The 26,754-nt window shown below is 36.7% G+C and overlaps 1 protein-coding gene across 2 annotated transcripts in view; it reads right to left on the reverse strand.

Moving 5' to 3' along the window:
- The window catches only part of OSTN (osteocrin), a 34,102-nt gene extending 18,214 nt beyond the window's left edge, over positions 1–15,888 (reverse strand). Inside the window, exons 1-3 of one of the 2 annotated variants that reach the window (XM_074192502.1) lie at positions 15,749–15,888; positions 3,338–3,436; positions 479–693 (exon numbers count right to left, since the gene is read on the reverse strand). In XM_074192502.1, coding sequence (XP_074048603.1) covers positions 479–693; positions 3,338–3,436 — 314 coding nt within the window. In that variant the 5' untranslated portion in view covers positions 15,749–15,888. Of the gene's footprint in view, positions 1–478; positions 697–3,337; positions 3,437–15,748 lie in introns of both variants that reach the window. The other variant, XM_074192500.1, reaches the window with a different exon arrangement.
- Between the last annotated feature and the right edge of the window lie 10,866 nt (positions 15,889–26,754).

Below are 26,754 nucleotides of genomic sequence, written 5' to 3' on the forward strand. Positions count from 1 at the left end.
CTGAAAGTGATTCTGTTAATTGTGAATGCAATTAGCCAGAATCTTTCCTGTTTTCATAAACTTGAATTCACTAAGGTTTCACTATGCTTACTTCTAGAGTTACTATAGTCCTCTGTGTGTGTGTGTGTATGTGTGTGTGCGCTCACACATGGATGAGTCCTCAGTATGGTGGTTATAATTAATATTATGTTGAAACCAATAAACCATGGGATAGATGATTGTCATCTCCTCTGTTCATGCTCATGCTCATCCCTTACCAATGGTTGGTCCTTAGAACCTTCCAGCAGTGGTGGCTTAATGAGCCTGCTCCAAAAATTGGTGACTTTCTAAATTCCCACTCAGATTCCTCTAAGAGAGCTTGCTTCCCCCACAGAGGCAGGGGAAACCCTGCTATGGGTTTCCACAGAGCTTCTCATGTTTCAGAAAATAGAACTGAAGAAGAGACCTTTTTCCTTGTCCCCTAGATATGTTCACTTACCTCTGTTTGCCTTTGATGTTGAAGGAACCAGCTGAGAGTCGGTCCAGTGGAGCCCCAAAGACAGGGAAACTCCTTTTCTTCTTGGTCTCAATCACGTCATTTTCCAGGGATACCAGCTCATCAAGGAAGAGGAGTTTCTGGGTCAGCTCAGTGGCAGATTTCTCTTCAGTGTTCTCAATGTGGGATTGTGCACTATCAGCTATGGAGTTAATGGCCTGCTGGAGAAAGGATTGCCATTATCATTGTTATGGATGCTAAAACAACTAATGAGGTCCAGAGAATCAGAACCCTTCTCATGTCTCCATTTTACTTGCACATTTAGGGCTTTATTGAAATCTTACATGATCAGTATAGGATTCAGGGAGACAGAGATGCTTCTGGGATTAAAAAAAGGGATGTGGGGATGGTTCAATTTAGGTAACTATGAACATAGACAACGCTGGAGTCAGTGGTCTAAAGAACCACTCTTCCAACTGGAAGACCTTGTTATGAAATCAGCTTAACAACACCAATCTGCAATAAATCTTCAGTCCTAAAAAATGAACCTTCAGTTAGTTCTGATGACATTCAGTCACTTAACAAACTGCTTTTACATGCCTTTCATTTGCAAATTTCTGTTGAGAGAAGTAGATGGAAACTAGTGAACTATTAATGTTTGTCCTTCATTTTTCAAAGACGGCCACAACATCGGGGGGAGTGATGCTATGATAAACACATGAATTGGATTGGAGTGACGGGGTGGGCGGTGCTGTGCTAAGTCACTAGTCTCATTTTCTTCTCCACAGTCTTTTGGGATCAGTGGTCAGATATGGTTCAGGACAACTGGAAATGACCCTGGATGCAATCAGTATTAAGTGATTTGCTCAAGATCACATGGTTAGTAAGAGTTGAGTATCTGAGGGTGGATTCAAACTCATGTTCTCTTAATTGCAAGGTAAGTGCTCTAGTCACTGTGCCCCCAGGTGCTCTAATTAATGAGCTACTTGGAGTAAGGAAGGTCTCTCTGCATGAATCCTGGCTCTCTCATTGCTCCCTGTGTGATCTTGGTCAAATCATTTCTTCTCTCTGAGTCTTGGTTTCTACATGTCTTGATCAAAATAATGTTATTCCACAAACTAAAATAAATTAATTATAAATTTTTTTGTAAAAAAGAAAATGTGTTAGATGCTCTCCAAAGTTCCTTCCATGTTGAGATTTCTAATGATGGTACTAAGTAACCACTTAGTCATAAGTAGACTTTTTCTCATTTTAATTTATTAAATAAATTTAGTTAATTAAAAAATTAGAAACAAACATTGGAGTGATTGTAGTTGATTATGAGATTCCTTTTGTAATTAATATCGACAAGGAAACCCTTAGGTTGAGCATCTTGAATTGACAGATTCTGCTACTTTTAAAGCTAATGCTAATTCTCCCAGTCACCCAGATATGCAACTATTTCATTTCTCAGACACTGAGGTCATCTGTTCCATTTAACTTCCCCAAGTGTTTGCAATCCCTTCCACTCTCCCCTCTTGGGAGGGATTAGGCAACAACACAAATGTGTAATCTTCGAGAGGTAGGATGTTGTAAGGTAATTAGCACCATAGCACTAAGTTATTGCTACCAGACCAGCAGAGAATAAAACACTAGATAGCTAGAAGTGGGTTTTTATTTTATTTTGTTCTTTTTCTGGTGAGGAAGGGCAAAGGGTCCTGCTGGAATGGACTGGCAGCAGAAGATCTCTGTTCCATGTTTCTTTTGTCTGCTAACACTAAGGCTTTGGAAAAGGCAGCAAAATCTTGCTTCCTTGAAACCAAAAAGAAGAAAATATGAAAAAATGGGAAGTTATTAATAAGAAGGAAGATAATTTTTAGAAGTGGAGAAAAATCATTCTTTTTTAATAGGAAGTAGTCTAAGGGACCAAGTTTGAGTGCAATGGAATATTTATTCTTAAAAAGAATAAAAATAAATATATAAATAAGCTTTGCTAAAAAAAAAAAAAACTGGTCCTTTTGGTGACCTCCATCTCCTGGAAAACAGTTCTGCATGGGAACAAAAGTGTCAACAGAGCCAGAAAGCATGGAAGAAATAAATGAATCTAAATCAATCTGCAAAGATGAAGTAGGTCATGTTTTAACTTTTTTTTTTTTTTTTTTTGGTCCTCTCCACTGGAACCCAGCTCTAAAGGTCATAGAAAATATTTGGATTTCGTTATCTTTAGCCAAATTTGGTGTTTGTTAAAAAGGATTTTCCCCTAATTTTTTTATGCCTCAGATTCAATTCAATTCAATAAATATTTATTAAGTGCCTATGCTGGGCAAGACATTGTGTTTACTTCTAGGGAAACAATGATAGAAAACTCAAAATTTATCCTCTAGCCTTGGGGCTCCCATCCTTCTGGGGCAGCTCAGATGTGAGCACAGGTAGCTACTATCAGAGATAGTATGTGGGAATTTCTTTGTTTTTCTTTCTATCCTGCTGCAACCTTCAATTGTCCAAATTGTAATGAGATTACAAACTGAATTAGTACTCATTTGGTCTGTCCCTTGTATTTCACAATAGGAAGCAAATGAAGGAAATTAGCCAAAATAATGCAATAATTTCTTAAATATTTGTTACCAAACATTGAGCTTGGCTCAGAGCTCAGATTTGGACTGAAATTCTCTTCCAAAAAGGCATATATAGGGGAGCTAGGTGGCACAATGGATAGAGCACCGTCCCTGGAGTCAGGAGGACCTGAATTCAAATCCAGTCTCAGACACTTAATAATTGCCTAGCTATGTGACCTTGGGCAAGTCACATAACCCTATTGCCTTAAATAAATTAAAAAAAACACAAAAAGTCATAAATGAGATACTCCAAGATCATTTGCATTACCTCTGGTGCTGCCTCGACCCTGGGCCCTTTGCCAGTGCTCCATTGCATCAGGAAAATGACCAGGATCAAGTGAGTAGCCACAAATCTCCAGTCAAGCATCTGGAAAACAGAACCTACAGTGTTAACAGCCCTACAGTAGTGAGGCATAAAAATCACTTAAAATATTGCTAAATGACTATGGGAAAACCAAAGCTAGTGAAAAAGCACTCAACAAATTCAATTCAATTTTAATTCATTTCATTCTATTAAATTTAAAAATGTGATTCCCTGGGTGCAGGGACAATACAGAGGTCAGCAACTCTATGATGTCTAAGGTTTCTGAGGGAAAGGGCATTCCCATTGATTCTATTTCCTTTAGGATCAAGGTCAATGGGAATCTCCTATGAAGATGTGCCAGCACCCCTGACCCACATTCCAGACCTGCCTCAGTGCTACCATTTTAGTGATGTAACTTGTAGCCTTGTGATTTTAGTCAGAATAGCCAGAGGTGACCCTTTCATAGCATAGAACTCAGTAAGTCCAAGTCATGTTTATTCCATGAAGATGCATCTGAGTAGGAGGATCATGAAGTAAAAAACAGTTATAATAGAGAACAAATTCTAAACCAATATTCTGTGTCATCATCTAGAGAGAGAACTGTCTTTAGTGTTGCCACCTATCTGCCCCTTAGTGTCTGCACATCTGAATTATGATCTCACATTTAACTTTTTATTTGGCTGCCCTTAGGCAATTTCCTTAGACTCCCTGAACTTCAGTTTCCTCATCTATAAAATGAGCCTCTGAGTTTGCTCCCTGCTCTAAGTCTATGACATTAAGATGTATCATCCTATGATTTTATGGCTCTCAGAAATACCTTGACACTTTCCATTTCCATCAGAAAATACAGTAAAAAAGAATGTTGTGGAACTTTAGTTGTAAAGGCGCTCTCTTCTGGTCTTACATTAGCGTCATCTTCCGTGGATGGCAAACATTTCTTAAATATTTCAGTAGTCACCTGCTTGAGATGTTTGATACAGAGTGCCAGTGGTTACTGTGATTTTTCATAGTCTTAGGGAAAAAAAAACCCAACATTAATCATCTCTATAAATGGATAAAGGAGACAGAAAAGGGAATGTTGTAGTTATCTGGCCAAATGAGCAGCCCCCAACTTGTGTAGGGTGTTCATGCAGAGAACCTGTCCAGGAAGTCAAATTTATCCCTGGGTTGTTCATTTCCACTGATTTTCTTCACCATAAAGAAGGAACTACGATAGTGTACCTAGCTTTTCTTGTATTTCCCTACTTGGTTCATTCTCCATTCACCAGCTCTTTCTCCAGTCTGACAGAATGGAAGGGAGTGGGGTCAAAGTGGGTAAAAGATTGGCTGGGAAGTCAAGGCCAAAATGCCATGGTTGACCCATCCAAGCTGATTCCTGTCATGGACAAACTGTGACTACAGGGGAAATCTCTTAATCTCTTAGACACTCAGTTTCCTCAACTAAAAACTAGACATGATAATACCCCTAGGACCACCCAACAAGATTGCAAGACTCAGAGAATGTCAGAGATGCCCAGATAGTGCCATATACATGTCAATTGTTCTTAGATTCTTTTCTTATGTTAAAAAAGTAGCAAAGTTTGAAATTTTCCTGGGCTCTTTCCCCAGTGGTTTGTAATATGACTGCTTTGTTCTCCTGATTCCTCAGCTCCCTCACTCCCCTTGGAACCCAATGGTTGCACAGGACTCTGCAGGTTTGTTGTTCTCATGTCCACCTCCATCATGTCAATGTTGATGCCTACACCCTCCCTGGTGAAGAAAAGTTACAGTGTCACACCTTGGCAACAACCACATCCTGATTACTTGGGAATGTGGGTAAAAAAAGAAATGGTCAATTTGAAAACGTGTACTTCTGTGGTCTAATAACATGCTGGTCGCCTTTAATCTAAAAGTCTCAGGCTCCTAAATTTAGTCCTGGGAAGACTAATACAAATAAACACTCTGGCACCTGCCACTTGACAAGACCCATTTTGATGAACCTGTGAAACCTGAACCCTGCAAAATTAGAAACACAGGAAACGACAGGGGGAGAGCAAGAAGGCTCTCCCAGTTTAGCCCTCCTCTAGTGTGTTGTCCACCCTGGACAAAAATAGCTCATGACTTCAAAATCCACACATGATCAAGCACAGTATTAGGGACATGGCTTCTCCATGGTAACTATTTGTTGATTGATGGTTTGATCGATTAGAAGATCGGACTGAATAGTCTTGTGAATTACTCAATCAAATTACTTTAAAAATATCTGGAGAAGGATATTCTCTTAATTGGTGTGGTGAGGGATCCAAAAAAGAATCACAGAATCTCAGAGTCGAAAGGGAAGTCATAATTTGTTTAGAAAATGCTTATCTTGAAAAGCATAAGTTCAATATACAAAAGTATAATAAGTAAATTATCCAACAAAGAGGTCATCCAGTATTTGGCTTGAGATCTCTAGGGAAAGGGAATTTATCACCTCATAAATGATGCTACTTTGGGATCCACTTTGGGATAACTCAAATTGTTAGGAATGGTTATAAATATAAGCATAGATTAGTTTGTGACTTTCACTTAACTGTTGCTTTCCTCATTCCTCTTTAGATAGAAGGTGAATCCTAGCCTATTTGTTGACAATCCTATACTATTTGTTTATGGAAACAGTTGTTTCTTATAATGCTGTGACAGTTGAACATTAGGGCATTTAATTTGAATTGAAACTAAGGAAAGATGAATGATTTTATATAATAACATTCATTGTATGAAGAAAAATGAAAGCTACTTATTTCAACCAAAGCATACTGTATAAAAGGTAGATGTGAATATGCCCCACCTGAACCCCCTTTTACCATACCTAGTGCTATGAAATCACATGCATTGACCTATCTCTTCAACCCTGGACTGTAGGACACCAACATTTTGACCTTTATCTTTCAATTTTAATATAATCATAGTCAATTTACAAAAGCCACGGAAACTTTAAAAGTGGAAAGACAGATGCCAACCTCCCTCGCAGGATGGTAAGAAGATGAATGAAATTGTTTCTGTGGGAGTAAAAAGCATTTAATTCACATGACTATTTTAAGCAATGTTTGTAATATGTTTTAAGACTCTCTCTGGGAGTAAAATTGCCATAAAATTTAAAAATACATAGGATTTGTCCAAATATAGACCACCTTCAAATATTGACCACACCCTGAAAGGAGATACCTATGAAAGGAGATATATATGGATATATACACTAAAAAATAACACTAATTATAAGCCACATCCAGAGTTTATATAAACCAGATCTGGGGGAGAAAATAGAGGCTTGATTCAAACTACTTTAATATTTTCCTTTTCCCTTCCAGACTTTGGACTCCATCTGCAGAATGAAATATTTTTGATTTCACCATTGGGAGTAGACCATGCTTGATGCCTTCATCTTCATCTCATTCTCGGACTCCAGTAATAGTTTTCCTATCCAACTTCTGGGGTTGCAATTTCTATTTTCTCCAATGCATGTAGAACATAGTTACCAAAATTATCTTCTTAAGACACAGGGCTGAACATGTCAGTCCTTTCTCAAAAAGCTTCATTGGCTCCCCCTATCTCTAAAAGAAAATGTACACTTTCAGCTAGACACTTCAAACTCTAATCAAACTAATCTTACCCATGTTTCTGAACATTTTTTTCTAGATTATTCCCTTTATGGATGCTTTGCTTAGGCCAAATTGAATTCCCAGTTGTTAACAGCATATGCTATTTCACCTCCATCTTGCCTTTGCCCAAATGATCCTTTATGCTTCAATACCCCCTTTCTGGCTCACCTTGATCTCCTCAATTCCATAGTTTCTTTTATTTTCTCTTATTTTTTTTTAGTAATTTTTTTAGGGTTTTTTTTTTTTGCAAAGCAAATGGGGTTAAGTAGCTTGCCCAAGGCCACATAGCTAGGTCATTATTATGCGTCTGAGGTCCAATTTGGAACTAAGGTACTCCTGACTCCAGGGCCAGTGCCCTATCCACTGCACCAACTAGCTGCCCCCCCAGTTTCTTTTATACCACAACTGAGGTGCCATAATGTATTTAAGTCTTTTTTTAATTCCCCATACCAGTACCTAACACCTTCTCTCTTGCAGGAATTTGTATTTAATTTATATTTATTTAGTTTTCTCTACCAGTAGAATGTGGCCTTCTTGAGAATACACATTCATGCATTTTAATCTTTCCTCCCCCAGGGATAAGTATACTATCTTGTTTATGGTTTAATGAAATAAAAGTTTCTTGAATCAAATTTCAAAAATACATCTTTCTATGTTTTAGTATGTTTAATTTTATTCATGTTTGTCAGAATCATTTAAAATATAGGATATTATTTTAAATAGAATAGACAAATGGACCTGGCCACCTCTGACTACCAAAAGCACTGCTACTGTTCCAGATACTTCTACAACCCTTGGTCTCAGACTAGTGTATAATGGAATTGGAATTGGAACTCAGGTTTTCTGACTAAGGAAAGAAATCTTTACACACACACACACACACACACACACACACACACACACAAACACACACATAAACCCGCCATTAAAAAAACTAGTAATTCTTTAAAACCCCTTCACTTCCTATTTTGAACCCCAGAATGAAGGGAAAGGGAACTCATCATAGGGGCAGGAAATCAATTATTCCTCTCAATCGTTGATCTCATATATGATACCATCTTGCTCATAACAAGTCTATATTAAGGCATCTCAAGAAGGCGAATGTGATAAGGTATTAATTAAACAGGTTGTTTGAAATTTACCTCCATCTTAGTGCTTTCAAATAGCTATTTGGTTGAAAAAAAAATAATCTAATGTTGATACTAATAAGCTCCCGAACACAGCTGTCGCACTGGTTTGGGAGGTAGTCCTGCAAACATGAGGTCAGGAAATGCCAGCAGTTTAAGAGAAATATGAACTAGGGTAGATACATCTATAGCACTCCTCTTTTGGGATCTTTTCAACTCTGTAATCTATTCAGATAACCAATTATTCTCAGTCTCTCACAATCATATATGACAAATGGCATACTATTCCTCCATTTTGATAAGGTTACTAGCAGATCTAGAAAATCCTCAGAAATTATTTATGTTTTAATGGACGCTTTGATAAAATATACACTATTCTAGTAGTGGTGGAGAAATAATAATACAATTCAAGAAATTTAGAATTGGTGAAGTGGCAGAAATCAGAGAGCAATGGTCAATGTTCAATGCCAACTTGCTTGGAAGTCTGTCTCTAGGGAAGTGACCCGGGGAGCTTTATTTGGTTCTATGCTGTTTAATGATTTTCCTACTGACTTAGATGAAGGGACAGGTAGCATACATATTGAATATGCCAATAACTAAAAGAAAGATGGAGGACAGAAAACTGAAAGTCAGGGTCAGGATTCAAAAGATCTTGATTATTTTAAGTATTGGGGTTGATTTCATGAGATTCATTTTACAAGCATTAAATATTCAATGTGGGCTCAAAACTTAATATCATAAGGATAGGAAAGAGGGGATAAACCCAGGCATCAGTTTGAAAATCAAAAGGAGAGGAATGGGAAGTAGAGTTAGGACAATGTAAGCTTAAGCTAAATAAAGAAGCCCAATAAGTTAATGTGATCTTGTGCTCAATGAAGCAGGAAAAGAGCTTAACAATAAAAAGCAGGTGGAACTGTATTCTGCATTGGTCCTGACATAATTGGAATATTTGTTCAACTCTGGCTGTCACTCCCCCTCTAGGAAGGATCAGCAATGCACAGGCTTGCCATGATGTGCCAAATGGGGTGACTATTCACAGTGGATCACATTTATTTCCCATTATAATTTTATTAACCCCCCTTTGGGCTATTGAAGTTCATGTTCCACTCTGATGAGTTCAGGAAAAGTCTTCCCTGGAGATTCAGGCACATTTCTGCTATAACTTAAAATGTGTCAGAGTTGAAATGAATCTCTCATCCATGCCTTTGATTCCTAGCTACTCAAAAGAAAGACCATTTTTAAAAAGATGTTTTCCCTCTTAACCCAAATAGGAAAAAAATCAATATTCATATCTTTTGCCTGGAATGTCCATAGACCACAGAGCTGATTTCAACACAAGACCACCAAAAGCCAAACCAAAGCAAACAAAAAAAAAATACCAACCAAAAAACAAAAACCAGTTTTTGGATGCAAACACTTTTCACAGAAAATCATGGGATTTTGCATGCCGACTTAATTCCCAACCACCCTTATTTCATGACTGAATGGACAGCTAAAATCATTTCCTTCAAGAAATAGAAAATATCCTCAAATCTCTGAAGAATATCTTTTTTTGTGATTTGCTGATGAAGCTCCCAGATAACCCCTGCTGTTTTCTCAATCTCAGGTCATCATGGTTTTTATATTTGGGGGAAGAAAATAGTCCCATATAAATAAGCCACCTAGATTATTATGATTGTTGTTTGCTTGAGAGCAAACCGAGGACAGCCTCCACATTGGACTCTTTTTAAATCCTTTGACTCCTTCCCCTCCTTCTTCCCAGATGATTCCCTAAGACCCTGAATATTCCCAATGGCCTTATTGGAATAATAATAAGGGGGATGCATGCATTAAAAAATGAAGGGCTGTGTTTACCATCCTATATTGCAGAATATCAGTATCTCTTGACTTCCTCCAGGTGAGTAGAGATTTACTTCCTTATTTTAGATTGCAGTCCATCCCTGCCTAACTGGCCTATGCAAATCTTATCCAAGTCTTCCTCTGTTTTTCATATAAGAGGTTCACAGAAAGTGTTTGAGTCTTTTCATGATGCAATCTTGACATCATGAGAATAATTATGGTGCACTGAGCCAGCTCTTGCTATTCATCACTTATACTACATGACCAATTCATCTTTTAAATTGGCAGAGGTCATAACAATGGACAGTTTGGTAAAATGAACAGGAAATTAGAGGACCTGGGCTCACATTCCATCTCTGATTCTCTTTTACCTGTGTACTATTGGGTAAATTGCTCTATTTTCTCAGCCTCAGTTTCCTTATTAGCAAAAGAAAGTGGTTGCGAGAGATAATTATGAAGCCCTTTCCATATCTAGAACTATGATCATTTATAAAATAAGTTAAATTCATTTTCTTGTGAGTGGCCTTCTAGCTCTAGCTATTGGTCCCATGAACTCCTAGATCCTTGAGGATTTACAATAATGAATCACTTAAGGGGATGAAAGTCTCGAAGAAAGGTTAAAAAAAAAAAAAGAAAATGCCCAGCATTGAGGCAGTCGGGGGTTGAAAATGTTACATATTCCCACTGCTTGGAAAACTGAATGAGAAAAGTGAAGAGTGTTATAACTGAATTCTACTCTCAGAATCCAAAGGGTGTGAAAAGGAAAATTAAAATACTCAAATAATTTCTTTGTAGTAGAACACGTGATACATGATACAATAGAAAATGCTTTGGGGAATTGAATGTTTTCATGGATTAAATGAAAGCTCCTAGGTCACATCTCTGGCTACTATTTCATGCATTTGGGCTAAAAGGCTCTAAGGCAGATGTAGGGAACCTTTTTCTATCGAGAATCAAAACTTAAAAATTAATCTACTATCTTTGGCCAAACTTTTAATTATTTCACACCTAAAAGGCTTCTAGATTTATTGAATTTTGAGTCATACTTGTGGTTGCCTTGGCAAGGCCAGACCAAATGATTTCTTGGGCCTTATATAACCTGCAGGCAGCATGTTCCCCTTCCCTGATCTAAGGCATCTCATCAAGGAAAAGGAATCTATTTGAAGTCATATTTCTTTTCTTTGGGTGAATAGATATTAGCAAAGTGCATTTTATTATAATGCTCTTTTCAAAGATAGGATTTACCCAAATATTAAATAAGTTACCTTCCCTGTACAAAATCAAGATAATTGCAACTACGTATCACCTTTGTCAAGGCTTTGATTCTATTTGTAATATTTTTTCTTTTTTTAGAAACACTATTTTGTAGACATTTTGGGAAACTATTATTGTGATTATGTATCTATTTTGTTCTTTTGTCTTTTGTCTTTATGACTGTCAATCAACATCTGGAGAAAAGGGAGTTGGGTGTTACCAGCCTTTGGGATTTAAAGTGAATCACACTAGAATGAAGGTAATCCACCATAGGACACAAAAGAAACATAGTGGTGCAGAATTTGCTTTACTGCTACTGAGTCTTGGCATCTAAAGGTATGTGTTGGTTGCCAGATAAGCCAAGGGATTCTCATATGAAGTCCATTATAACTCTAATGGCAGCTCATGGAATAGGCTCATGCTGTTGGCATGGGTGGTTGTAGCATGCACTCAAGAGTACATGTTCCTGTTTGATCATCATGCCCATTAGGGGAACAAAAAGAAACTTGAATGCAAAGATCAGTGGAGTCAGTATCTACAAGAGCTTCTTGTATGGTGAGTTGAGTATGTAATGACACGTCGGATGCAGCTCATTTATAGAAAATATTCCTAAAGACAAGAGTCACACTTGGTCCAATAACTAGAAATCTCCAGATAATGTGCCATGGTGTTAAAAGGACACACACATCTTCCCTATCTTGCCTTGCCTTGATCAAAGAGGAAGGTCCTTGATTACTGTGGATTGGTTTATACCAGAAAGTCTGGTTTTTACTGTAGTTCTGAGAAATATTATGTAGAAGAGTAGGCAAACTAGTGATGAAACATGTCTCAGATATCCAAAGGTACATTCAAGCAATGGCCTGGAAAGTGATTTGAATATCAACTCCTTCCTGTGTCTTTAGCATCTTTGGGGTTTATTTTGGAATCAGAAGGAGTTGGTGATAAGTTTGGGACCAGTTGTTCAATTAGAGTAGAGGTAGGCAACTCTGGGTAAGTCCTCCAAGTGAGTTAAAAATGAGTGGTTGATCTGAATCAATGGAGCAAGAGTTCACAAGAAAGAATTCCCTTCACTAACAAAATTACAGATGTGTCTGTCATCCACACCTACACATTCGTATGCAACTGTACACACTCATCCATGCATACACTTAAAAACACACCCTTTAAGCTTTAAGTGTAAAAAAGATATTTTGAAAATTCTAACCACTTTCACATTCTACATTCTATGTGTGGCAGGAAGGCCAGAAATAATCTTGGTCCCATTTTCCTGATGAATAAAGAGACACATCATAATCAAATGCTTTGTCTGAGGAATTTGGAGGAGGAGCTAAACCTGAATCTCGGTTCCCTGCCTTGGGTTTGTTTACCTTTGATTTATTCTCAGTTCATAGAAATAGCAATGAAAGGTGGTGAGTGGGTCTTAAGTCTGTGTGAAACTTAAATTCTATTTGGGATACCTCCTTTTAACTCACATTTTAATCCAGGTGTGCCTGAAGGACTGATGAGAAACAGAATGAATAACTGCAGTTCTATGAAATATTGCTGGACAGTTGCTGGGGCATATTTTCCTGCTCAATTATTCTCGGCTTCCTACTCTGTGATGGGGATGGGCAGCATTACTTCTTGGATTTGGGCAATGTCTCTGTGAGCAGGGTTGCCTCATCTCCTTAAACATTATTCTTTGGATTATACTTTCCTTGGGTGGGAGGGAGGAAGGAAAATTCATAGTTTTGCTTAAAAAGCATTTTCTTGTGGCTGAAAGGGGGGGACAAATTGCTTTAGTTACTGAATGAGGTTGCCACAGAATGTGGACTGCCCCTCTAGGTTCTGCTAGGCTGCCTGGCACATTCAGAGTGAGTCAACTGAGAAAGTGTGAAAGCAAACCCACACTAAATGGAGAGCAGAACTGATCCAGCTCCCACTGGATCATCTCCACCCAGAAAACTGGCTTGGCCAATCGTGAAGAGTTAATTGTATATGTAGCAGAATAAATGATGGGGCTAAAATCACACTGGTATGCATTGTGGAAAGCAAACATTTGATTACATTACCATCCATTGCCAGCAAGCTCTCAGCTTTTCAATCACTTCTGCATTGGCCATCTCATTGTGCCAGCTGTTCAAAATATCTCTAATTACTTCAATGTGTTTTTTCTTTTCAAATTTTGAAACAAAAGTTGAATGCTCTTCTCTTACCTCTCAAGTTGTGAATCCTCAAAGCTGGGGGTTGCCTGGTCTTAGATTTGGAGCTAGGACAGAGAGTCAGGAGATGATACCAGACAGGGAAAAGAAGGCAGACTAGAAAAGATTTGTCTTAGAAGTCTCATGAACTAGACATCAGAATCCTGAGGCAGTGAAAAGTTGAACCCTCCTAGAGGCTTTAGCCTGAATATTCCCGGGAAGTCGCCGAACTCTCAGAAAATAAATTAAAATGCAAGGGAAATGAAAAGAAGCCCACTCTTGCATGTATAATGAAACAATCTTCTAAAGATGCTAATTAACAAATAAAAGCAAGATGAGTATTCTTGAGATTATGATGCTGTTAAATCTTCTGCACATTCTCATCAGGTACTTGGTCTGGATTTATAATTTCATTGGTTAAAGGAACTCATGATATGAGAACTCCTACTAGTTCATATTGAATAAGTATCTGCCATTTAAGTCTTAAAAAGTTACCAGGGGAATCAAGAGATTATGTTACTCAATCAAGGTCTATAGTCATTATATGTTAGAAGGAGGACTTGAACCCAGGTCCTCTTGATCCCAAACCTAATCCTTTATCTGCTCTGTGATACTGTCTCTTTCCTAATCTCCCATCAATTCTTTCTCACCATAGAAAATTCAAGTAAAATAGAACATAAAAGCCTTCAGTAAACATCCTCAGCCCATATTATATATATACAAAAAGGAGCATGATTGGTCATTTGCTGGAAAAAAGGACCCAGGAGTGGAGTCATTCTCCTGACTCAGTTCCATGTTTCAAAGTTTGCTAACAATATTGCAAGCCTTCAAAACACAGTGGATCACCTGATGAACCAGGGCTGAAGCATTATCATTTATTAATTAAATATTTTCTTATTCTGCCAGCACTTGGATATCAAAAAGAAGAAATGTCTATAATAATGCAAAAATATAAATGTGAATAGATTTATATAGATGTGCTCAGATGTGTGCATTTACACACACTTGCATCCTTACACATCAACGGTGAACATGAACCTAAATTGCATATATGTATTTTATGGAAATATTCTCTCTCTATATATATAAATATAAGATTCCTAGAAAAAACATAACAGTGAAATGTGCTAAGGTGCAAATATTGTGAGAAAGACAGGAAATATATATATATATATATATGTACATATATATATATATATAATATTTGAAAAATGCACTATCAGAAAATCTAAGAAAGAGCAAAATGATGTTGGGAAGCTACTGAAGAGGATGTGCTCAGGTGGCCATCAGTGTACAGAAAGATTACTGACAGGACCATCTGGCCCCAGAAGTCTTGTTAGAAAACCAAGCAGAGTCCCGAAAAATGATTCAGAAAAGTCGATTGTGTTTTATGGACTGGCAGGTGCTGTCCCATCAGTTCTAAAGGCATGGAGAAAACTTCATCACCTCGGAGAGACTTTTTTTTTGTGGGGGATGAGTGGCTTTGTAATTCTAGCTAGTATAAATGTCACAAAACCTGGCATCACAGTTATTTTATATTCTAGCAATAATGTTTCTAGTATCATCAGTGACTTTAATTGGCAATATATTGAAATAAGCATATATAGATATATTTCTACATGTATACATATATATATATCTTTGTTTAAAATTTTATACTTACTTTTAAAGAATTATTTTTATTTTTAATTTAATTTATTTATTTTTAAAGAATTTAAATTTTTGTACTTACTTTTAAAGAATAACAGTGTCAATCTATAGTGCCAAGAAAACAAATTCCTTACTAGCATCAAAGAATAAATCCTAAAGCTATCAAAGAAAATTGCAGATTTCATAGTGATTTCTAAAGTTTAAAATGGCAAAATTCATTTTTGAAACTCAATTATATTTTATTTACTTAAATTAATTTCTTGTCTATGAATCAAGAGAACAAAATAAAAAGGGAAAACTACTTTCAAAAAGTTTTTCAAGCTAATACATTTATATGCTTTGCATTTTCAAGAATTACCAACATCAAACAACATACCAAACAGACTTTTAAACCACAGCAATTAGCAGCTTGAACCAGTAAGTAAAACAGTTTTTAATCATTCTTTAGGAAATAGAGGGAAGCAATGACATTTTTGAGGAATGTATGAAAAACCAAAATGCATCCAATTAATTTGTGCCCAAGTTATATACACATTTAAATCCCAACTTATTGTATATATAATAGGAATCGAGTTTTCATGGTCTGCTAGCAATAGAATTATTTTAAATTTAGTAAAATTGACAAAGAAATGAAACTCCAAAGCATCTGTGAAAACAGAAGACTAGGGCTTTTCTTAAAAGATTTCTCCATGTCCTTATTTTTCTTACCTTGTTCAAAATTCAAGAGATCCAAATCTGAAAGAGATGTTGCTATGCTCTTTCTCCCTAACTTTGCCCTGATGTTGAGCTTTTTTTCAGAGTTTTTATAGTTTCAGCCTTACACTCCTCACTCCAATCCCTGCCTTGGCTTTCTCTTACATCATTTCTACAGATTTTCCACTGATCCTTTAGCTAAGCCTCTCTCTCTCTCTCTCTCTCTCTCTCTCTCTCTCTCTCTCTCTCTCTCTCTCTCTCTCTCTCTCTCTCTCTCTCTCTTTCTGTTCTCTCTTCCCTCCCTCCCTCTCTCCCTCCTCTCTCCCTCCTTAACTCTGTCTCTTTCCCTTCTCTGGCCCCAAATTGTTAAATCTTTTTCTTTGATCAAGGTGAATGAATGCAACGAAAGCTTTGGCTGTGGATGAAGGAAGAAGTGTGACAGCAAAGGGACTGAGTCCCATGTTTAGCCTCAGAGTCATCACCTCTTCTGGGGGTTTTAACCAGGATCTGATGATTACAAATCACACCAGAGAAACTAAATACCTCATGACATGTTTAAACCATAAATCACTCGGGTTTTTGGAATTACAATTTGGGGATAAAACATGTGCTTTTAGGCTCCTAATCATAACCCCCAATGGCTTTATTATTATTTTTCTAGCTGCTCTAAATTAAAATGATCATCTCTGGAAATGGCAAGTGTTTTTGCCATCTGTCGTGGCCACTTTGCTGTGTCAGTGAAGTCTGGAGCTCCCCAGACATCCCATCGCTAAAATGGGAAGACTGACATTATCAAATCTATAAATATGGAACTGTAAAAATCCAGGCTATAAATGCAGAGGGCCTAAGTACTCCCTTATGGCTCTTATTTTGGGGAAGGGGAGTCATAGGATCATGGATTTAGAGCTGGAAGAAAATACCATCTATTCCAACCTTCTCATTAAAAAATGAGACTGGAACTAAAGCATTTACCCAGTCATGGAGGAATGAAACTTCTGAGACAGGATTTGAACTTAACACTTCTGACTCCATCACTTAGACTCAGATCATTATCTAGTCAATTGACTCCAGTGAGTGACTTTTAAACTTATTTCTATAAAAATATGGTACAGGATTTTCTCAGTAGAGGGAACTTCCAGTGTAGAAACTCCCTTTGCTGAGGTAGTTTAGCAATTGGTTGGTATCTTGCAGTACTAGATAACTGTCAGAGGATACCTAGGAATTAAGGGATTTTCTTATGGCCACAGATCTCGTCTGTGTCAGAAGCTGAACTTCACCCCAGGTCTTTACTTCTAGGGTAGCCATCTTCTCATTATGGCACATTATGACAAAGCATAGCAGCTACAACGTGTTTACACATGTCATACATGTTCAAAGTGCATGTATATATGGATGTATTTATAGATACCCATATAAGTGGAAATACATCTTCATGCATATCTGTACATAGGTATAAACACAAAGCATATGCCACTTTCAAAACATTTTTAACTCTATAAAATGAAGATCAATTTCCAGACTATATGGGTGGAGAGAATTTCTATCTGGGGAAGGTTTTAGTAGGCTTAAGACCATAAGATTAGTTATACTGACAAGCAGATAGACAGACAGACAGATAGTGGCAGATAGGTAGATAGATGATAGATAGATACACGCATATATAAATAGATAGATAGATGATAGATGCAGATATAGATAGACAGAGAGGTAGATAGATATAAATAGACAGATGGTAGACAGATTGAGGGTAAACAGGTGTATATGTTTGTAAATACATATTTATGTTATATCTGACACTTTCTTTTGGGTACACACATAAAGGTCACTGGAAATGTCTAGATTTGGATCCTGAGTTCAAATCCCAGCTCTTCTCATTTTCTGTGTGTCCTTGGGAAATTACTGAGTTCCTCTGGGCTTCATCTCCTCATCCATAAAATTATATCATAAGACTAAATATCATCTGAGGTTCCTTCCAATTTGAAATCCAGGGACTGTTGCCAGTCATAAAGACAAGCTCAAAAATTCCATCAGTTTAAAGGATCATATCAATATATATGTCTGGCCAATATATTTTGCAAGAAGAGGAAAAATGTCCTAATTTCCACAGCAGAGCTGAGTAGTGCTACTTGACTTTCTGTAAAATAATCTGTAAAATCAGATTCCTAACTACGGGACGACAGCACTGCACCTTATCCAGATAGCGAGAACAAATCAAGAGCAAACTGAATTAGCTCTTTGGCGAAATGTTACATTTTCGTGAAGGGCTTCCAGGGATAATAGATGTTTCAACGAGTCTGAAATTTGAGTCATTGGCAAGAGTCATGAAGTCAAGATAAAAATATAGCCTAATTGTGGACCCTCATTTAGACTTTAGTGACACAAAACTATGCTAGCTTGAGTTCACATGATGGAAAACTCTGAATATAGATTTAACTGACTTTTCATAACTCTCTCAGCCTCCAGGGCTCTCAGCTTCCCTTCTGCCTGTCCTGGAAACTCAGCCTTCAGACTACCAAGAAAGGCTATCTGGGGCTCTGCTATTGTAGTTCTTCACTTGGAGAGGTCAAAGATGCTGCTGTATTTGCAGATTTTGGTGACCCATTCAAAAATTTAATGTCACTATTGTGCAGTTATGAAAATGAAAAGTCATGTTACATTCAGATAGATCAGAACTTGAGAAATGGAAGGTCTCGTGAAGGTCATCTAGTCTAAGCCTCTCATTTGACAAATTCAAAGAAGTTGAGTTTGCAAGGTTTTATGTCATATAGGATTTGATCCCAGATTATGTGAGGCATGAATACACAATTCACGAAAGATTTATATAATTGATACCTTATTCTGTCATCTAATAACTTGCTAAAATAATTTTGACCCACTAATAAAGGCAATGGAACTTTTTATATGTGTGAGGAGACAAAAGGAGAGAGGAGCAAGGAGGCTAAATTTTTCCCAGAGTCCAAATGGGGAACTCTTTTTGTTTTTTAATTTAAAGTGAGCACCTTGAGATCAGGGCCAATGTCTGACACACTATAAATGTTTATTATTAATGCTTGGGAGATGGAAGATGTTGATCATGCAGCTGTTTTTCCACTGTGAGAATTGGACTAGATAAACTACAATAAGAGAATTCCTCCTTCCAAATTGATCGCACAAAAGACACAACCTAATAGGAGAAATAGTAACATTATGGACTGTTGCTGCTTGTATTTCATTGGTCCCCCTGCAAGTAGACCATCTACTCTGTGTTATATGGCTCTGAATGGTGGGGTAAAGAACTGGGTTCACCAAGAGTGTGAGGGACAGAAAACCCTTTTGAGGCTGTGCCAGCAAGACTTCTGGCTGCTCAACTTATACCTATGTCTGGAAAGAGTTCAGAGGGGGCATCTGAAAGCTGGATCTGAATCTCAGGAAGGCCATATGATGTCTCCCCTGTACATGATCTCTAAATCCTCTTCAGCCATTGAGCTTACACATACAATTTCTCTCCTTTTCTTTCAGGAGGTGAAGGAGGAAAGTCAAGTCTAACCTGAAAGCCATGCTACTATCCTGTGGTGAGTTGAGGGTCATCTTTATAGAGTTTTACTGGGTAGCATACTGATAATTCTGGAAGAGAGAGAAAGATCAGTTCCAGTTTCCCCAGGGCTTGTCATGATGATTACCTGATGCCTCTTCTTCATTGCCTCAGTGTTTGAAGTGATGTGGCTTGCCATTCATCCAAAAAGTTAGTCCAACATTTTGGGAAGTCTTCTCGTACTGCCCTAGGTAAAGGGGGGGGGAATTGTAAAATTCAAAATATTCCTTAAAAAATGATAGGTAGAATCCACATAAAGGAGAATAAATTGGGGAGCTGAGTCTTTGACCCAGAGTACATCAGCAAGGGTTCCACCACACGTTTGACTCATAGCCATTCTTACAATTCTATGTGAATATGTTCAATTCCATTTTTTTCTTGATATAGATGCCCAGCAGAGGGGATTATCATAGGATGTACTGGATTGGTAAATAAGCCTTGGCTCTGATTCTCACTAGCAACATGAAGGTGGACATTTCTGGGCCTCAATTTCTTCTCTAGGAAATGGGCAGGACAGTACAGTCACTCTATTAAAGACTTCTTAGGTCTGCCACAAGATCTAAGGGGAATTATATGCTGTTTGACCTTAGAGGACAGAATGCTGAGAAGTTAGAGGGAGCAAAATATAGGGCTACCCTAAAAGAAAGCTTTCTACCATTGAGAGTTGTTTGAGATGGGGCATGGACTCCCCTGAAAGTACTGACTCCTTTGTTCCCAAAGGTGTTCCAGAAAAGATTTGAAGAGTTTTGTGATGTATTTACCCTGTAGAGGGGAATTTTGTGTTCATGAGTTGGGTGGAATTTAGGAATTAGAACCAGGTCTAAGTTACTCACAAGAACTAATTGTTAAATTAGTAGTATGAATATTATATTTCTGAAAATTGACCAATATTACAAATCACAGACTGATTTATCATTTTGTGCATTTCTAAACTTTAGAGAGTGATAGAGAAAATGTTAATAAATCATGTTAAACTCGAAAGTGTGTCCTACATGCATTTTTGGGGAGAGCTGCTTGTTAAACATGTACCAGAAGAGCCTGTATCAAATGCATTTGAAATCCCCTACAATTCCCAAATCCTGCATATCCTTTGGTAACTGTCTCACAGGATTGTTGCAAGACAATATTTTAGTAAAGTGTAAAATGCCGTAGAAATGTAGCTTCTTGTCGTCGTCATCATTGCCATTGTGCTATTGTGCTAGTTTGGGTTGTAGTTGTTTTCTGGAATAGTAAGTCATCCAGGGTTATTTCCCTTCATTTCCTTGAGTACTGGAGAATTTCCCTGAATGAGCCACCAGATTGAATGTCTGTTTGAATAATTATTTCCTCAACGTTGCCTGTGTAGTTACTATGTGGATATTTACCAAGGGGAATAATGGAAATCAGTCCAAGCTGTCTGAAGAGCATCATCCATTAACCTGAGAATGATTGTGAATTAGGTATTTTATAGATCCAATAAGAGACAGTGTTACATTGGGAGATTCAGGAATACTTACAGTCAAATCGACCTCAAATTGACCTTCCATACTTCCCTAGTATGGAAAATGTGTCAATCGTTGTTTGTGCTTCATCTTTGAGGAGAACTGATTACACCAAGGGTTGAAGTCTTGACTAGTTGCCAATAGGAGTTACGTAAGGCAGAGTTGTACAAAATCTTCAGCATCACCTCTCTTCCAGGGTCATTGAAGTCCAATGGGAAGACAAAAGTCAGGACATCAGGACAACTGGTGATGGTATTTGCTGATGTTGATGACCTTGATGTCTTCCATGTCAGACCAAGCTCTAAGCACTCCACAGGTCCTGTTTGAACTGTCTTCATGGCTATTGGAATAAATTGCTTTCATCTGGTCATTCTACTAGCGAAAGTCTTTGCATGCTTCAAGTACTTGAGGTGGGTTGTCCATTATTACAACTCTCTGAGATTCAAACAGATTCTCAAAAGACTTCCCAATGAAACCATGAAAAGTTATAATCTGATTTAGTGGAGAAATTTTGAACACACAAAGTTCATTGCATTGAAAAAATCTCCAATTCTTCATGTATTTGCGTAAAATGTACAAGGGTAAAACATGAACATAAACTTTGAAAATTATTACTTTATCTCTTATAGTATAAATAACTTCCTATGACAATAATACATTTCATGAAAATTGAAGAAATTATAGTTGTGACATTTTAAAAATATATGTAACTTTTGAATCTCTGTTATACTCATGTCTTTATACTTTTTTAACTTAATAAATATATTTGAAAATGGTATTCAAATTTATGAGCCACAGCTAAAAAGTATAGGAAGGAGAATCTCTAAGCCTGGAAAGAGGCTCATAGGAATATAACTGCTTGGTGCCTTGGAAAATGAATCACAATCTATTTGTTTTAAAAAAAGAGGAAGGGGAGGAGAGAGATTATCTTCAAATATCCACTGAAAACTTAGAATAGAGATAAGAAGTAAATAGAAAGAAACTTGTTTGGGGAATTGGGGAAATTTCACAAGTCTAGCACTGTGTTTTATATATTGGTTCAGGGAAACTGTATTCTCTCTCTGAGTGAGAGAGAGAGAGAGAGAGAGAGAGAGAGAGAGAAAGAGAAAGAGAGAGAGAGAAAGAGAGACAGAGAGACAAAGAGAGACAGAGAGAGACAGAGAGACACAGAGAGAGAAGTGAGAGAGAGAGAGAGAGAGAGAGAGAGAGAGAGAGAGAGACAGAGGGACAGAGAGACAGACACACACAGAGAGAGAGAATTTCTCTGCAACTGTTGGCAGAGTTAAGAAGACCTGAGTTCCTATCTGGTCTGAAACATTTACTTATTAGCCATATGAATCTGGACAGGTTACTTAATCATTTCTTTCAGTTTCTTCAATTGAAAAATGGGGGAAAGGGCCTTCCTTTCCAGGATTGCTCTGAGAATTAATTAAAATCAAATTTAGAAAGGACACAGTCCACTTGAAAAATAGGAGGAGATGTACAAATATTTATATTCTTTCCCCCTTTAATAGAATGACTTTCTGACTGCAATATTTGTCAGAAGATCCAACAAGGGGCAATTGAAATATAGCCCATAACATGAACTAATTATTAAGGATGGGAATCTTGGGGAGCACCAAATAGGGGTTCCCTCTCTTTGAATGTTTATGATGTGGAAGGAGCACAGATATGGCATGGATCACATGTGTTTTTAACCGCTTTCAGAACATTCTTCAGATGAAGGATAAACCAGATCCTATGGATGAGAATTCCTCAGCAGAAACTTTCTGAAATGCAATTCTGAAGACCCAAAGGGAAAGACTTCTGATTAGAAGTGCAAATAGGAGCTGTCTGGAAGGGAACAATAATGGATGCATAAGAACCAGACCAATCAAATTTGAATTGTAAAAGACATTTAAAAAAGTAGAGATGAGAGACAAAAGTACAGTTAATAGAGGCTTAATGTTAATGGATGCTATGGTGCCCACCATATTAATACTAGGAAGAAGAGATAGAATTTAGTGTTTTTAGGTCTGCACAACACTTTACAAATATTATCTCATTTGTTCCTAACAAAAGCACTTGGAGGTAGATGCTATTTTTATCCCCATTTTACAGAGTGGGTAACCAAAGCAGACAGAGGTTTAGTGACTTACCCAAAGTCATAAAGTCAGCAAATGTCTGAGGCAAAATTGAAACTAGGGTAATCCTGACTAATGTCAATTCCAATATTCTTCCTACTTTGCCAGCTATCTGTCTTCTGAGGGAAAAGTGATAAAACTTGGGGGTGTCCTTAGTGAGAAAAGCCAAGGACACTACCATGTGTGTGTTTCTCTGTATTGGCTTAAAAAGGAATAATAAAAAAATGGCATAGATCTGTTGCTCCATAGTATGGGGTAATGAATTTTAAGTTGTTCATTCTTTTGCTGCTTCTCCTCTCCTTAAAAGACAGTGATTCTCTAATGGGAAAGGATCAAATCCAAATTTATAACAGGAGTTGATATGGAATTTCTACAAGGAGATAATGAAGGATGGCCTTAGTGAATTTTAGTTATTTGGACCAGATCAAGGATATGCTTTGATATTGGATAAAGTATCAATGCATCTCAAAGGTATGGACTGTGATTGCTGAGACACAATTTGTGATATTTGAAAGCATATAAAGAAGAAGAGAGATACCATAAGACTGGAGAAGGATAAAGATTTGGATGTTTTGAAAAAGGAAAAGAGTGACTTGGACTCTTGAAGAAATTACAGAAAGTAGTATTAAAGAGATTGCTAGGAACTATCTAAGAAAAGAAGCAACTATCAGTTAGAAAGACCCAAAATATTTTCATCAAGAACAATTCATTCACCACATACCAAGATAAAGTAACAAGGGGTACGTGATTAGATATACAGGGTGATATGACAAGCAAAAAATGGAAAAAATATAAGCCATATTTATGGAAAAGGGAAGGACTAATGGCCAAACAAGAGATATGGAGAATCATAGGTGGTAAAATTAACAATTTTATTACATTAAATTAAAAAAAAGGTTTTTACAAACAAAATGAAATAAAGTGAAAATTGGAATGAAAGGAAGAAACTGGGAAAAATTCACAGCAAGTTTCTATAATAAAGGTCACATTTCTCAAATGCATAGGATAGTGTGACAAATTTATAAAAAAATGTAAAAATATCAAAGGCTATGAGAATGGCTAGATGGCTCAGTAGATAGGTCTCAAGGTCTGAAATCAGGAAGACCTGAGTTCAAACATGACCCTAGATACTTTTTAACACTGTGACCCTGGACAAGTCACTTAACTTCTTTTTGCTTTAATCTACTGGAGAAGGAAATGTTTAGCCACTTCAGAATTTTTACCAAGAAAACTTCATGGAAAATATTGTCTATAGGGTCTCAAAGAGGCAGACTGAATAGCAATAACCTATGATATGATCAGGAAGTTTTCAGTTGAAGAAGAAATCAAAACTACCAAGAATCACATGAAAAAATATCCCAAATCTCTAATACTTTAAGAAATTCAGGTTAAAACAATACTTGTCTCTCTATCTGATTCTAACATGAAAGAAAGGGAAAATGACAAATCCTGAAGGAAATATGGAAAAATAATGACAATAATGCAAACTTGATTGAGTTGTAGTACAGTTCAACATTCTGCAGAATTATTTGTAGCTATATCTAAAAGACACCAATACCTTTGATGTAGCAATACCACTATTAAGTTTTATACTAAAGAGATCAAAGAAAAAGAAGGATATATTGGTACAAAAATAATTGTAACAACTTTTTGACAAAGAATTGGAAATTGAGGGGGTGTCTATCAATTGGTTAAACAAATGATGAAGGGGATGATTTCAAAAAATTCTCAGAAGACTTATATGAACTGATGTAAAATGAAGTGAGCAGGTCCAGGAAAATATTGTGTACAGTAAAAACAATGTTTTAAAGATGACCAACTTTGAAAATCTTGGTTGCATTGATCAATACAGTGATCAATGATAATTCCAAAAGATGACAGATAAATTCAATACAGCTCCATGGAGATAACTGATGTAGTGTGAAGCATATTTTTACTTTATTTTGATTGCTTTTTGTTTTTGCAACTTGGCTAAAGCAGAGATATTTTGATACCTTGATTTTTCAATAGGTGGGGGTAGAGGTTAGAAAAGAGAATTTTCTATTTGAAATATAAAAAAATGCATGTTAATAATAAAATAAAAAGGTTGTTTCAGAAAACTTTATTCCTTTATTTTTGGTTAGGATTTCCAACCTGATGGAATGAGGGGGAATATTATAGTCACATTAAGTCTAGATTTCAGTAAAGTATGTTAAAGTATGTAAAGAATGAATGATAAGAGCTAGACAAAAGTAAATTTAGATAGATTTAGATGGTTTAATGACCAAAGTCAACTAAAGAGTATTCCTTCCTGACTCTATGCTAAGAAAGAATCTCCAGTGGAAAGACATAAGGATTTGTGTTTGACTCTGGGCTGATAAATATTGCTTTCAATGACTAGAATAAAGTTACAAATATCATACTTATTAAATTTAAAGAAGAAACAAACCTTGTTGTGATTGCTTACATCCTGGATGACAGCTGATTCTAAAGAGATATCTATTAGAGAATTGGATGGATGCCAATAAAATTATATTTCAGGATTCAAAGTCTCATGTGTTCTTTAATGAAGTTGAACGAAGATGAGCTTGTCTATATATTCATAAGTAAAATAAAAACTTGGGGTTTCATGAAGTGTGAGTTCAAGAAGAGTCAATGATGGGATATGGGTGCCAGAAAGTGGGTTCAATCTTAGTCCTGATTCAGAAAACAAGGCTTCTAGGGAGAAGCATATTCCGCCCTGAGTCAAACTGTATTTGGAGTATGGTGTATACTGACCAATTGGAGTGATGGAGAGCCTAGAGTCTAAATCAGATGTGCATTTGGTGAAGTGACTGAGGACATTAAAGCAGAAGAAAAAAGATTTAAAGAGGAGAAAATATCTGATATCATGTACTCAAAAGACTGCCTTGTAAGCTTATTGGGCACCTTCTTGTACCATATGACAGAACTCAGAAAAGGCAGCGTCTTTAGACTTGTTGGATAAAAAATAAGTTCTTAACAAATTGAATGCTACAATAGTGGAAAGAATGGCCTTTTGAAATAGGAAGTCCTTCCTCCTTGGAGCTCTTTGAATATATATATATATATATATATATATATACATATATATATATATATATATATATATATATATACATATATATATATACACATGATTGGAAGACAATTTGGTTCCATTATAATAAGGATTCTTTTAAGGATATGAATTTAGAATACAAGTCCATTCAGTTTTCTTCCATTTCTGAAATACTTTGATTTTGTGATTCAGATTCTGTTTTGTAATTCACAGGATATAACATAGAAGAAAATGAATAAATACCAAGACTCATGTCTTCAAATGACTTAGCATAGAACACAAATTATGGGTAAGATCACAGTGAGCAAAAAATGAAAGCAGTACAGAGGTAAATTTGGTGACATATGTAATTACTGGGACTTGCAAGAAGTGATGAATTAAACTTGTATTTTAAGAGGATTTGAAAATGTGAAGAAATAGATGAACTAGAGTGGTCGAGGATTAAAAAGTTTGTGAAAAAATATGTAGAGGAAGAGATGGAAATGATGGGGTAGTAGTATGTGCTAGACCATTTAGGCATAAGGAAAAGATGGATAACTATGTTCAAGCATCAGCACCTGACCCCAGACCAAAATGGATTGTAGCGTCCTACTGTAAGAATGTTGTGGGAGTTTCTTCTCTCATCTGGAACCAGAATATATCATATTCTCCATATATCTTATGAATAATTTCATTTATCAAGTGAGGAAGTAGGTGACTGCTATTTTAACACTGGTTCAGAGTAGAAATGGTAAACTGAAGTTTGAGACAGAAACAACGTGGATGTTAAGAGAATGCAAATATTCCAT

Source organism: Macrotis lagotis, chromosome 6 (genome assembly GCF_037893015.1).
Source record: "Macrotis lagotis isolate mMagLag1 chromosome 6, bilby.v1.9.chrom.fasta, whole genome shotgun sequence".
Taxonomy (NCBI): Eukaryota; Metazoa; Chordata; class Mammalia; order Peramelemorphia; family Peramelidae; genus Macrotis; species Macrotis lagotis.